Source organism: Haemorhous mexicanus, chromosome 2 (assembly GCF_027477595.1).
Source record: "Haemorhous mexicanus isolate bHaeMex1 chromosome 2, bHaeMex1.pri, whole genome shotgun sequence".
Classification (NCBI taxonomy): Eukaryota; Metazoa; Chordata; class Aves; order Passeriformes; family Fringillidae; genus Haemorhous; species Haemorhous mexicanus.
This window is the reverse complement of record NC_082342.1, coordinates 98,073,947-98,088,214: the sequence shown is the minus strand read 5'-3', so window position 1 is coordinate 98,088,214 and position 14,268 is coordinate 98,073,947. Positions and strand designations below refer to the sequence as shown.

General features: G+C 41.0%; 1 protein-coding gene across 1 annotated transcript in view; it reads right to left on the bottom strand.

The window, feature by feature from the left end:
• Positions 1–14,268, bottom strand: part of COL4A1 (collagen type IV alpha 1 chain) — a 119,767-nt gene that overhangs the window by 67,326 nt on the left and 38,173 nt on the right. The window contains exon 2 of the mRNA XM_059839700.1: positions 3,836–3,886. Within this exon, the coding sequence (XP_059695683.1) occupies positions 3,836–3,886 (51 nt within the window). The remainder of the gene's footprint in view (positions 1–3,835; positions 3,887–14,268) is intronic.

The following is a 14,268-nucleotide window of genomic DNA, read 5'->3' as shown; positions in this document are numbered from 1 at the left end:
TCAGTGGGTAATGCTGAGACAGTGAAATCATCATAAAATATTTATACTAAAGAATGAGGATTTATACTTCAGTGCATTCTAACTTGATAAGTCTAAGAAGATTAATCATTCTGCATTACTTACAGCAAGTTTCCAGTGTTGGCTCCATTTACACTTGTTTCTGATACAGAGTAAAAGTAGTGCAAATGGTCATGAATGAGAGAAGGAACAGTTTTAGAAAAAGTCAGTGCATGGAGAATTTTACTCATCTCTGTGCAGTCTTTGTTCTGAATGGTAATTAAATGCTTAACATGTTTTTGCTGCACACACTAACAGCTAGCACTTCTTATCTTGACAGCTGCTTGAAATTGTTCTCAAAATCTAGGTAGGCATAAAAGAGAACACATAGCTTCAGTCTTCTTCTGAGTAGCTCAGTAAAATGCAGGCAAGCATTCAACACTCTAATCACTTTAAACAGATCTCACACTTCAGTGAGGTTTAAGAGAACAGTCAAGTTATTATGCAGAAAACCAAATAAAAAGTATGAGGTAATAAACGAAGATGTTTTAGGCTAATCTCTCTAATGGAAAACAGTATGGTATTATTTATTATTTTAGCAATATTATATTTTTCTAAAATTTCTGTACCTTTTGTTTGGCAAATATGTGATACTTGACATTATATAGCTTAAAACAACAGCTTGATGTTCAGTGTAATAATAAAGGCTTTATAGGATAAGGGCCATCTGTTGCAATTGCACTCACTTTCTGAATTTTCTGAAAGGGATGAAAACCCTTCAAGTTTGTCAATTATATGCCCTTGATAACATATGAGTCATGTTAAAGGAGTTTGGCATAGAAATGCAATTTTCATGGAAGCAGTCTGATGAGAGAACATTTTAAATGTACTCTAAATATGGCCATCATATTGATGAAATTATTCTCAAAGGAGAGAGAAAAATATGGCAATGTGATTTACTCTTCCATGTCTGAAATGCTCTTGGGTACTATTTCCTGGGCATTTCACAGCTTTTAAGTCAAATACCATTTTCAGCACTTTTTCTGAAGAGATCATGAATATGATTATTTGGCCAAATGAATTTTAATTGAACCCCAGTCTGGAACTTCAGGGTCTGGAACTTCTTCCCACACTCCACTAGTAAATACCTCTCCAGATGTTAATAATTAAGGCATTAAAGAGTAAACCCAGTACCCACTTCCGCAGCTCCCGGGGCTCCCATGGCAGTGAAGTGGTGTGGGTGGATTGCTGAAGAGTGTGGGAGGATTGGAAAAGGCCCTTCAGCATTTGTGCACTTCTGCATGACATGGAAGCCAGATCAAAAGGGTTTTCAGTGTAGGCAGAATGTTGGCTGTGGATGGTGGAGGGTAGAGTGGATAGGTCCTCCCACATGAGAAGTGGAGAGCAGATGTTCTTTTATGTGGTCTCCTGGGGTACCACAGGAGCTGGGCATGGCAGCCTTCTCCTAGCCCAGATCTTGGCTAAAATCAGTCTTTCAAATCTGTCCTCTGATTAAGAAATATTCACATAGATTTTTGAAGTAACAGGTACCATTACTGATGTGTGTGTGTTAATGGGAACCACGTTTAGCAGGGACATGTTTCAAATCCAAATGCATTTGCTGGAAACACCATTTAGAGAAATATTATAGAGGCAAGCAGGAAGGATGCTCCCCTTACTTTCCCTCACCAGGTTCTGTCTCCAGGCCTGGGACCAAGTGGCAGGCTATCCTTATTCTAGACAGACATCAAATGTAACAAACCAAGATAAAAAAATCACACAGGGCTGAAGGGCAGGGGGCAGATTTTTTTAAAATAAAATTCAGTTATCTGTTCAAAATCTTAAGTATGTTTGAAACATAGTTAACATAATGAGCAAGCATTGATCTAAACCAGATTTATGCATGTTAAATGCATTCCAAAATACCTTCAAATGCCTGCCTTGACTAATTTTTTCTAGGTATAACTAGACATTCACCTGTCTAGATGTCTCTAATGTCAATAACTACATTTCCTACAAAGTCTAAAATTATGTGAATACTTCATTATATACCTGCTTAAAGTCAGAGAAATTTGTGATGGAACCCATTAGGAAAAGTGGAGCATACACTGACACACTGGAACTTAATATGCCTGCTGTTAGTATGGACTGATCTTTTTCTCTCATCAGCATTTTTACACAGCCTACATTAATGTGAGGTAGTTTCGGATTCTAGCATATCAGACAAGCATCTATTTCTTTTAAACAGAACATTATGAGACGTTCTCTGGACTATGCAAATGAAAAATGCCAGCAAGAGCTCTAGCAAACATGAGCATGAGGCTTAATACTATTTATTTTCCCAAGGTATCATTTTTTAAAATTACTTTGTTACAAGAAGCTGGCATACTCTATGAACTGAGAACTGATGTCTTTCAACGAAAGGGTTATAACATGTCTGCTTCATTCTACCGTGACTCATCTGTACTTGTTACTGAACAATAAGATCAAGCTATCAAGGAATAAATTCAGAGTTTTGAACCTTTCCCAAATCTTTGCTGTATTTGTTTTCAATATATAGTTGACATTTATTAAACAGACATTAATGGGTCATTAAAAAAAGAAGACTCCAGCTGACTGATGCTCCGGACCTTGACACTTTTTATCTGTATCACAAATTCATCTATGCTCTGTTAGAAAGAAAATTATCTTCCTTGGGCCTCCAATTAAGTAATTTACATTCTTAGTTCTGGAAAACACCAAAGAAAAGCCACCAACAGACATTCTTAAATCCATCATCCATAAATATGCAGCTATTGCCTTTCAGACAACACAGAACACCAGCTGTCTATTTATTGCAAAGAACAAAACAATCCCCAAACAAAAAGCAAACAACCCTCCCGTCTCTTGTAAGTATTCCTTTGGGTGACCTAAACAACTTACCTTGAAACACATACCCAAAGCAACCACAGGATGAGAAAACTGGTTTACATTCATTTAGAATGGTAGATGTACAGCACATTTGCATGCACAAGAGAACATATCATAGATTAAAATTTCCACAAGCAAAATTGGAAGAGATAAGGAGACTGGTGGAATGTCTATAATATTTACAAAAGCAGGTAGTTTACAGGGGGAATTCACGGAGTCCTTAAGTGCACTGTAATTTTTCTTCACTGTAACTGCTTTGAAAGAAGATTTTAAAGTGCCTTTTTTTGTGCCTTTTATACAAGAAGTTTATATAACTGAATGGGAACTTTAAAACTCATTTGCAAGGTTCTGTCAAAAGTTTTAAATTTTTTTTTTCCTAACCTGAAACACTTTTCTCTGTCTAAGTTGATCATTAACCTCCCTCTTACTACTGCAAGTCTTTGCCTCCCAGGGCTAACCCTGGTCAGGGAACATTGATTATGATGCATCACGGCCATCCTGGAGAGCAGTCAGCATGGCATGCTGAGAGGAGCATTTCTGAACTGCTTGCCTCACTTCCAGAGGAGGTCAGGATGTCAAGCCTGCTACCCACTGAAGAGGCTGGAGATGAGGTGAGGGAAAGTTGAGAGTGATGGGTTAGCATCCCACTCGATGGGGAAGGAGAGAGGGCACAGCCTCAGTAGGCTGGGGGCTTCACTCCAGAGTGAGGGCATTCACCTGCCCCCCAGCCCTGGCCCTCCTGCTCTCTGCAGCCACAGCCAGTGGTGGCTGCTGCTCAGAAACCCTGCTGATGGCACTGGCCTGGCCTTGGCAATGCCCCTGGCAGTGCAAGCCTTCACTGAACCCACAGGCTCACATGGCTCCCAGGAGATTTTATACCCTGCGGCTGAAATAGGCAAGAAAATGAAATGGGACACAGCTGGCTTACCTTTTGTCCTTTTACTCCACTGCAATCACATTTTCCACAACCAGAACATCCCTGAAAATAAAAGAAATTGAGAATTAAATGTTTGAACTGGGTGACAGGCAGAACACACTGCAATGAGCCAGGGATGTCAGCAGCACCCCACTGACTGCAAGGCTGGTCAGAGCAGGGACCCTAAGCTTAAGCCCATACATGGGCTAAGTAACATGAGAGCAAGCAGATTAAGTGGTGCACAGGTAAAATCTTACAGTCACTTTGTGTTACCAAAGATGCTCTTAAGAGCATCAGGGTTATTGTCTACTTTTCCTCCTCACAGTCATGAAGCAAATGGTAAGCAACTCAGAACTCAATTGCTTTTACTGTTGTAATGCCCCTCAGAAACAAACTATGAGGGAAAGAAGCAAAACATCTGTATCAGTGAATATTCCACCAACACACAGGAGATCCTTCAGCAGCCCCTTCAGGCCATTATTCAGACACAGTCAGGGACAGCACCTCCCCTGAGACAGCTTTCAGCACAGATGCTGGGCGCCTGTCCCTCTACACCTGCAGGCTCCACAGTCTACTGGGATCTCAGTACTGCTGGGAAATGAAAAGAAAATGCACCTAATCCATTTTGCATTTGGAAAGCCCCCACTGAGACCAACAAATATTACCCCAGAAAGTTAAACAATACAGTGACATTTTTACTTGGCAAATACATTTTATTTTAAAGTAAAGCATCAAAGAGAAATGGGGCTTTAATACTTAAAAAAAAAAAAAAAAGGGCTGTCAAATGAAACTACAGTGCAATCTCCTAAAAAATATATTGCTTTAGTTGACACCATTTTTTTGTGTATGTACATCCACTGAATTTGTTTCTTGAAGTAGAATTTTCTCCATACTGACATAAAGCAAAAATAGTTACAAATTTTTATCTTATATTATTATATCATGTTATATTATAAATGCACACAAAGGTGAGCATTAACATGATTAGAATTAATTTTTATCATATAATGCAGAAAGACAACTGGACCTGAAGACAACACCAAGACATGCTGCAGTGCAACCTCAGCAAGGATCAGAAGGGAAACGTGCCACCCACTGAATAATCAGCTTTACTCATTGCAGGACATGGTTATGCCTGGAAAAACATTGGGTCTCCCATTACAAGAAGTGACCTGGTGTGACCTCTCTTAGTCTTTCAGACCTAAAGAGATCTCAGCTGGAGGACGCATGCTTGCAGCTCATACTTCCTCCTCCAGGATCATGGAGAATGTTATCAGCTTTATCAACACATCCCCTAAATTCAGGAGAAGTCTGTTTTAATTGCGTCTGGGAATGTACTTAACATAAGTCACTGAATCATTATAAACATCTGTTTTCAAGTTAATCCCTGCATATTTCCTTCAGCCTATTATTTAACATGCACTGTTTTAGAAAAAAACGATGTTGTTATTTAAGTATGGTTTTGTTCTCAAACTTAGCATAGCCAGAAGAATGGGCTTGTGCTTTCGAGCCTCTTTTTGTCCCCACAAAAATGAGTCCATTATATTCAATTTTTCCTGTTTTTTAATGCCTCAGATGAGAATAACCAAAGGCGAGGAAGGTAAGAAGGTACTGAGCACCAGGGAGCACAAGTGCACAAGGTCCTGTTTGGAGCAAGGGCTGCAGCCTGCCATGCCAGAACAGGCACCTGCTCTACAAAACACTGCCTTTATTTTACAGTAACATCATCTCCTGCCATCACTGTCTGCAACCTCTGTGGGTGGGAGGGAGGTTGGCCAGCAATGACAGCCACTGCTGAATAGCATTATCCTCAACTACTAAAATGCATTTAGAATCTGAGCAATGTGATAACACTCCGCCTATACTAGGAAGGAGTATGAGGTTTTTTCTTCTGCTTCTCTGGTAGAATGGGAGGGCCAGACTGGAAGAAGCTTGTGGATCAAAGGTCACTTAAGGAGGTCAAAGGGGCACTTAAGTAATGAGATGCTGGAAGAGAGAAGGATGATTATAGCAAGTACAGGAATCATCACAAGGCAATTAAACTGAAACTATGCAAATTATTGTTCATTTCGAAACTTTGGTTTTAAATCAGTCTCATGACATGAATAATCCACTCAATGACATCCCACTATATATGACTAGAGATATTGAGACAAATAGAGAGAAATAACTTTGTCATAGCTCCCAGACATCCTCATAGAGACAACGCCTTCCCCAGAAACTGCATGAAGCTTGGAACAATCACTGCTGTCCTCCAAGTGCCAAAACAGAGAAGGAACAGTGCTGGGCAGGAAGTATAATCTGTGGGGGGGAGTGGTAGATGAAAAGGCAGTGCCTTTATCCCTTGTATAGAAGCCAGTTACAGGCTAATCCAAAGACTTTGGCCAGGTGCACTGCACCAGGTACCTCCCCTATTTTGCATGGTACACTCACAATTTTCAAATAGCCATAGCTTCCTTGCACCACAGGCCAGCCTCTCATGCAATGTTAGAGGACATTAATTTTATCTTACTCCACCCACAAAATATAAATCTGCCCAGAAGCAGAAGCTTATTTTAGTGATGCAAATTGTTTCACTTCTTGACAAGCACTTCCATTCCATTTCATTCTTCCAGACTGTCTGCAACTGATAAGCTTAGTGAATCATCCTAGCAAATCAGTATTAAACTATAAAAAGATTACATCTCTTCAACACGACACACACAGAGGTGCTTTATGCAGCCTGAGTGTTTGTCTAGAGGACAACTATTTTCTATCACGTTAACATATAGTTCAAAAAACAGTCCTGCTAATGAATGGGCATCCCAATCTGTACCTCTAGCTTCCATGACCCACATACTGAGCCTTTCAAGCCTTAAGCCCTGTCAGTGACAGAGCTGAGAAAGCTGCTAAAATTCCCTGCAGCAGACAGAACAAACTCTGCTCTGCAAGGCAGCCTGTGAGACATCTGTCAGATCACAGTTACAGACTTGTTGCGTTCTGCCCTGTTTTTCCACGTCCAGCTACTTTCCTGGCATTTGAGGACTACTGCTTGGAACTTGCACAGGAACGATGCAAACAGCCAGATGAGCAGCCTAGGAGGGAGATGACTGCCATATTTGGAAATGCACCATTTCTGGAGGCTACAGACATCTCCAAAATAATACAAAGGCAGAGTCAGTTCTTGGAAGCTACACTCTCTTACAGAAGTGCATTTCTCAAGACAAAATGCAGTTCCCTTTCCCACAACATCACCTCAGGCTCTGCTTACTGGATTTCAGTTGCTGAGCAGCCACCAGCTTAGGCTCATTACCTACGTATCAATAGAGTTCACATTGCAGCCTGCAAAGCACAACTGTAAGGTAAAAATTTAATTAAACTCTCACTGGTTACTTAACTCTGTTCACGTTAAAAATCTCACTCCAGGGAACACAGTCACTTCTCCTGCACAAAATATAATGTCTTTCAAATAATAGGTGAGGCTACAACAGATATCAAAATTCTCTATTTACAAATTACCTAACTCATAGCCAAAGTGCTTCCAAAAGGTAAAAATAATCATAATTACTTCACCCTGTGATTAATTCATTATAAAATGATACTCTCTGTTTAGATGGGAATGCTTGAACTGATGATGTTTTCTAATTAAACAGTGAAGATTTCCCACTCTATATTGCTTTAGTTTAAACCCCAGTTTGAGCTGAATTCCAAGTGCAGTTTCAAGCTGAAACACAAGAAAAGCTAAGCCAACAGGATGGCTGTTTGACAGTGACAACTTTAAGTCTGAATCTCCTCTCTTCACAAAATCAACCCCTTTCCACCTGTGTGTAAACCCAGTCTCTTGGAAGCCCAAGGGATATTTATCCCCATGCAGCAGACACTGCACTTCTTCCTAATTGCACATGCATGCAACTCCTGTAGCTGACATGAGAGCTGGATCAATAATATCTTCACATTTCACATCCCACCAAATACAGAAACAGGGACTTGATGCCAATTGCAGGACACTTATCTTGCATTCCTCTCATATTTTCTTCTCTTTCCAGAATGTCAAAATAGCTCCCTGGCTGTATTACTATTCTTGTCTTCAACCCTTAGATATAACTACTGAATTAGCAGAACTGCTATTTTGTGAGCAAAGTACCACTAGAGGAAACCACTGTTATATTCCAGTTAAAATTAGTATTTTGTTAACTGATTTTACAGTCCATTAACAACTTTGAAAAAAATCATGTAGCTAAAACTCCTGATTTACACTTAGCTAGAACAAAGAAGATAACTAAAAAAAAAATCTGCACTGTTTTAGCAATTAGCAAAATTTAGTTATACACCCTTAAAGGAGTTGATACAAAGCCAGTTTTTCTGAACTGATTATTTGAACTTCAACTCTTAAAATGGTTTAGGAAAAGGAACATCTGCTATTCCTTCATTTTGATGACTTAAAGCAAAGACCAGAAGTTGAGCACAGTTCTTATGTCTTTTGTAAACCCATCAATTTCAGATGCCTACAGACAGAAAAATAGTGGCCAAAAATCCAATTAATTTTTTTTTTTAATGTCAGCAAGCTCCAGTCTTTCCTCTTGTCCAGAATAATTTTTCTCATTATTAAAAAACAAAACAAACAAAAAAGACCCTTCACAAACCAACACTGGCAGCTTATCTTTGTGTCCTTTTTTAAAATTTTTTTTCCCAGCAAATCATGGGTAGACTCCAGTTATGACTGTTCAGGGAATTCCCCAAACCAAGGGAAGACTTATTGGTTTTGAAGCTTTAACCCTCTAGGTCACCAAATTAGGTTCAGCTCTCGTCAGCAATGACTGGAAGCTTCTGCCATGCAGTAGCTATGTAAAGTTCTTGGTTGTGTCATTTCAAATTTCTGCAGATCCAGTCTTCACAGAGGACAGCAGGACAGTGCCATTCAAGATGCCCTGTAGGATATCACCTGCTTTCAATTGCCAGGCCAGGTTGGAGAAGGTCTTCCCTAGGGTCCCTGGTCATACCTGCTTGGTCTATGTAAATATTTCAGAAGGCAACAGACGCCTGTGTTTAAGCAAGGGAAATACATACAACCCAATAATCTCCAAACACTCATTAAACTTCAGGTTTACAATACTCATTCTCCTGAAGACCTTCTTTGCTTGTAGGCTGATGCACATGAGTGTAACAGGAGGAAGCAGCAGTGGCTCCCACTCATTTCTCTCTGCAAATGCAGAGCCATTCTTCTAATATATCTTCTGGGGATTGCTCTGGACCAGATGAAAACAAACCTACACAGTGGAAACGTGTAGCACTTCATGATTACTTGCATGTCAGTGTATGAGTTAAGTAGTCCTGTTAGTCTGAGGGGAACTTGAAGTTTAGAGTCCCAAATTCCAAATCAACATATTTGCAATATCTGAAAAGAATGGGAAGTCACTTTCTGAAGTACTGCTGTGCATGATGAAATTTGAACTAATTACAACAATTCAGCTCTGGTTTTATTTAAAAGTTTAGCTCAGTTGATTGGAGCATGGTGCTAGTTACACTGAGTGTGGGTTCAGTCCCTGTATGGGGCCATTTAATTGAAGAGCTGGACTCAACAATCCTTGTGAATCCCTTCCAACTCAGAATATTCTGTGAGTCTGAGAAAAGCCTTGTACAGTTTTCAAAAGATAATTAATTTTAAGAAAAACTCTATAAAATACAATTGAAAAAAAAAATCGTTATAGCTATTGGGACAAGAGGGGGCTGTTCATAGATTTTTGGCACAGTTTTTCTCTTTGGCTGGTGGGAGGGCTGTTTTGTTGTTGTTTTTAGTATTACCATAATCATGCAGGATGTTCATACAAAAATTGCAGACAGACCACAGATTCTTATCTATCTCCAGTGTACTTTAGTCACTCAAAGGAATACTAGCAAATTTTCAGAGTTTAGTAGATTTTAAATTAACTATTCATGAAAATATTTATTTTGTAAATTAGCATCAGTTGGAAGTACTTCACTTAAAATATTTTGAAAAAAGAGTTGTGTCTTCTTAATCAAAAGAATATCAGATTGCTGGTGCTGAAATGTTTTGTTGCTGGGACCTCATTTTTTACATTCTTTTCCAAATTCCCCAGAGGTCTATCCTGGAGGTAGGGTCATGGGACTACCCTAAAGGCTGCTTTGTGAATATGACCTTCCTGTTGGTGATGTGAACATCGTTTTCACAAAGTGATGCAAATCCAGGGGGCTTCCCGTTAGTTCACAGGAAATATAGTTATTCCTGTTGTTCCATATTTGGACAGAAACGACATTTAAAACAACTGTTTCCTCCAGCTACATTCTTTAACAGGAAGCTCTGGAAACAATCAAGGTATCTGCTTACTTAGGCAAATTTTCAGAATATCACATTATAGACTCCATACTGCACAGCTCAAAGCAAATAACTGGTTTGTGAATACAAACTAAAAAAGCCTCCCATGAGCATTATCTACTAACAGGTCTATTTCCATGGACTGTCAGATACTGCTCAGCCTCCAACAGAGAAGGCTGTATTTACCAATCCATCCAGTAGGTTTTGCACCCTTTTCCTATACAAGAACTCCACTGTTAGTTTATTTTCAAAGAAGTGAAAAAAATTCCAGGTGCCAGTAAGATCTGGTGTTTCTTCACTGACAGCTGAGGATTAGAGCATGTTCCAGGGCTTCCTAACACCTAGTGACAAGTACTTTCAGGAATACATTTCAAAGGGCATGACCCTTCCTAAATTCAATTATGGTAATCACTGCTAACAATCGTCACTCAGCTCTTCTACTTTGTGAACAGGCAAACTGAAGCCAGTTGATACAGGCAAGAAACTCCCGTCCCTCATCTTGCTAACCTGAAAAAACCTGCAGAGAGGACAGGAAATCCTGTTGCAGAACTCCCCCCATGGCTGTTGCAGAGCTCATCACCCGCCTCACATACAACTACCCTGCAGCTCACAAAGCAAAGTGCAAAGAAAGTCCTGCACAGAACAGATCCAAGTCCCCTGCCCTGTAACTTGCGTGTTTGGTGAAACTGGCATTAGCAATCCCCGTGTATACAAGTGGAGGGCTAACAAAACATCAAACTTCTTTCTTGATCATGAGGCAGAGAGGTTGGGGACTCCCAAACAAATCACACAACTTTGTTCTTCTTGCTGCTTTATGGGATGGATCCATACAACCACTTACAGCACCTGCCAGAGGTACAAGGCTGATCTAGCCATACCCTGGCAAAATGGTCAGTGTCATTACAATGGTGTGGTGGCTGGTGGTGCAAGGACAGGTGGCAGTCTTCTTGCTGTCTTCTCAATAAATCCACACCTTCAGAGCTTCACTGCTTTCTAGAAATGTCTCAGAGTTTCTCTGGCCCCTGTGCCTTTGCTGTTCAGTGCATGACCCCATTTTCACAAGCACAGGGGGTAGCCATAATAAGTCTGAGTATGGGCACTCAGTGTGGTTAAAAGCCTACCCCAAAACAGTTCCAGCAGGGAGGCAAAACACAATGCCACCAAAACTAGACACAGGCTGAGGGAGAGGTGGTGGTGGCCACCAGTTCAGCAGACAATGCAGCCCCTCCCAGGCTCCTTCCACCTCCCAGCGTTTTTCCAACCCAGAGGAGGCAGAACCAGGATGAGAGGGAACTGCCAAGGTGGATTTCCTCCCTGCCCCCTCACACAGGGAGCAACCCTCTCTAAAGCAACCCTCTCTAAGCAGCATTGGGAATGAGGTAAGAGACAGATGCCATGGTGGCAAGCAGCCCCAGAGCTGTGCTACCATGGGCCATGAAGGGCACAGGCCATCCCTGTGGCTGCTGTGCATTTGGTCCTGATGGAGAGGCCACCTCTGCCATGCTGTCCACCCAATCATTAAGTTTTCCCTTTAAACTTGTCAGGCCCCAGCAAGCCCCCATTACACTGGGGAGTGCATTGAAAGAGCAAGTCTGCAGGGGAGGTGCAGCCCTCCTGCACTGCAGCCCCCGTCCAGCAAGGCATTTTCATAAACCCAAAAGCAAAGGAGATGCATCAGGAAAGATACGCAGGAAGCCAGTGAAGCCATTTTGCAAATGTGTACAGAACATCCAGGAGCAGTGCTTTCCCTTCCCTGAGCTGATACACATGAACATCAACATAAACAAATAGATTTAGAAGCAACAGCTTTTAAAAAACACAGTGCTGAGAAGCAGACGTCTTCAGCCCCCACCATTCTCGCCCAGACTAAATAAATGGAGAAGCAATATCCTCTTAGTTGGGATGCACACCAAAGGATGTGAGAAAAGCACAGAAGATAAGCTGGACTTCTGTGTTTGAGCACAGAGGAGAAACCCAAGTGACACACAGACTGCTGTGTCCTGAACTCACACCACCTGAGCAGGGCTTTCCCCTGAGCACTGTTAGTGCAGCTCCGAATTTCCTTTTACCACCCTACTGCAATGTGATCCATCTCCAGTGGAGAAGGCTGTGTGCACTTCCAGGTAACACCATCACCACAGCAAAGGTCTTGCCCAGGAGGCCTCCTGCCTTCATGTCTCATACACTGCATGACCAGGGTCCCCTTCCTCTTTTCTTAGTCCTTTGCTCCCCATCAGCAGGTCCTTACCCTCCAGCTCTCCCAAGCCTGAACTTGCATTACTTAGGAAACAACGTGGCTTTATGTGGGTATGGCTGACCTGCAGCCAGGCGCTGCACAGGCATGGGCAGCAGTTCCTCAGTGCTGCAATCACTCCCTGAAGCTGTGGCTGCACCAGCACAGCACCAACATCTGCAACGCACAGCCCCGGCTGACCTTACCAGAAGATTTGCCCATACCTGTCAAATGTTGCAGCTTCTGCAAGGAAAACCTTAATGGAAGACTCCACTGACCTCCATGGCATATTGCAGGTATATACAACTTGCCACTAAAACCTTTCCAGGAGGTCTCTGTCAGGGCATTTAAAGATCAGCAAATTTTACTAGAACATATGCCAGTTCTGTTGCATAAATTTATCAGAACTTTCCAAGTTCTGATTTCTTGAGTAAAACATGTTATCTTTTCTTCTAAAAGGAGCCTCAACTTTTTGAAGACTTCTGACAATGAAATAGTAGCAATTAATACAAACAATTTTAAGTACATTGTTTGCACTTCACAATACCAGCTTGCTCATCTCCTCAGTAATACTGGGAAGAGGAGACAGGTAGGGTAACAATGGCCTCACTCTGGCCAACAGACTCAACAATGAATCACAAGATTGTTAACGAGCAACTAATTTGTACATTTTAAGACCCTTATGGTATTCTGGAAACAGCAGTAGTAACCACAGCAGTTCAACATCCTTGTCAAACACAGGATTTAAAAAGCATGTAGCATGTTTAGTCTACTTAGCAGCCAGCCAAAATACACAAAAATTCATTTGATAAACCTACTTAACCCACTTTTCTTCCCCACAGATCTCAAAGTTCTTCCAAACAGGTTCATCCTATGGCAATACCACTGTTATGGTAAAAAAAAAAAAAAAAGAAGGGGGGAAAAAAAGAAAGGCTGTATTTAATTGCCCTAGTGAAAGATTTCAGCCACTTCTTGCAGACAGTCAACTCTAGAAACTACAGCACCCAGTGCCACAGGGAAGATCTAAAATTGGAAGAGTATTTCCTAAAATAAAACATGTTTTTGAACTATTTGCATTATAATACTACCATAATTTTTGGAATGGAAGCAGTACCAGAAGTCTACACAATGCATTTTCTCTCAAATATTTTAACAAACTGCCAGTTATCAATCTATCTGGGCACCTTCTCTTAAGCTCCATCTTACAACTTCAGTCCACAGTTACACTGATAATTTTAGCAACAAATCACTAGTCATTTGTCTGTTTGGACTCCTAAAAGCCATATTGCTTTCTCTGCTCCTTAACAGGCCACTGAATTTTGTCTTTTGCTCCAGTCAAGGATGCCATTGATTATGAGCTGCTTTCTCTTCAGGACACACCAACATCTTTTCTCCTAAAGACTCTGCACACTCCAGAAATAATCCACTCAGTTCAAGCTACATTTCAAAGGACATTACTGCATATCTAAAGACTCCATATGCATATGGGTCTGTCTGACTGGTGAAGAGTCCCAACTTTCAAGAGATATCCCTCTTAAATGCAAAGCTCATGGTTTAACAAAAGCCCTTGCTCAACAGAGAAGTGAGGACTCAGCTCCTGTTAAGAAGCACAAAAATGATTGACCAGAAGTCAAAAAAGTGGGTTTTTACTTTCCTTTGCTGTTACAAATAAATGCTCCCAAAGGACATTTTATTATTCCTTTCTGAAAAACACCAGTTAAGCAGAAAGACTTGGGCTTTTCCAAGTGGTGGTGTTCTTTAAGAAAGATTTTAGAGAGAAGAAAACAGGAGGAAAAAGAGACCCCAAAACAAACCTCAACCCTCAAAACACGTGACATTCAGCAGCTGGACAGATAGTTGAGAAGTAACCCCCAATCACAATTTCAGTTCAGAGGTCTG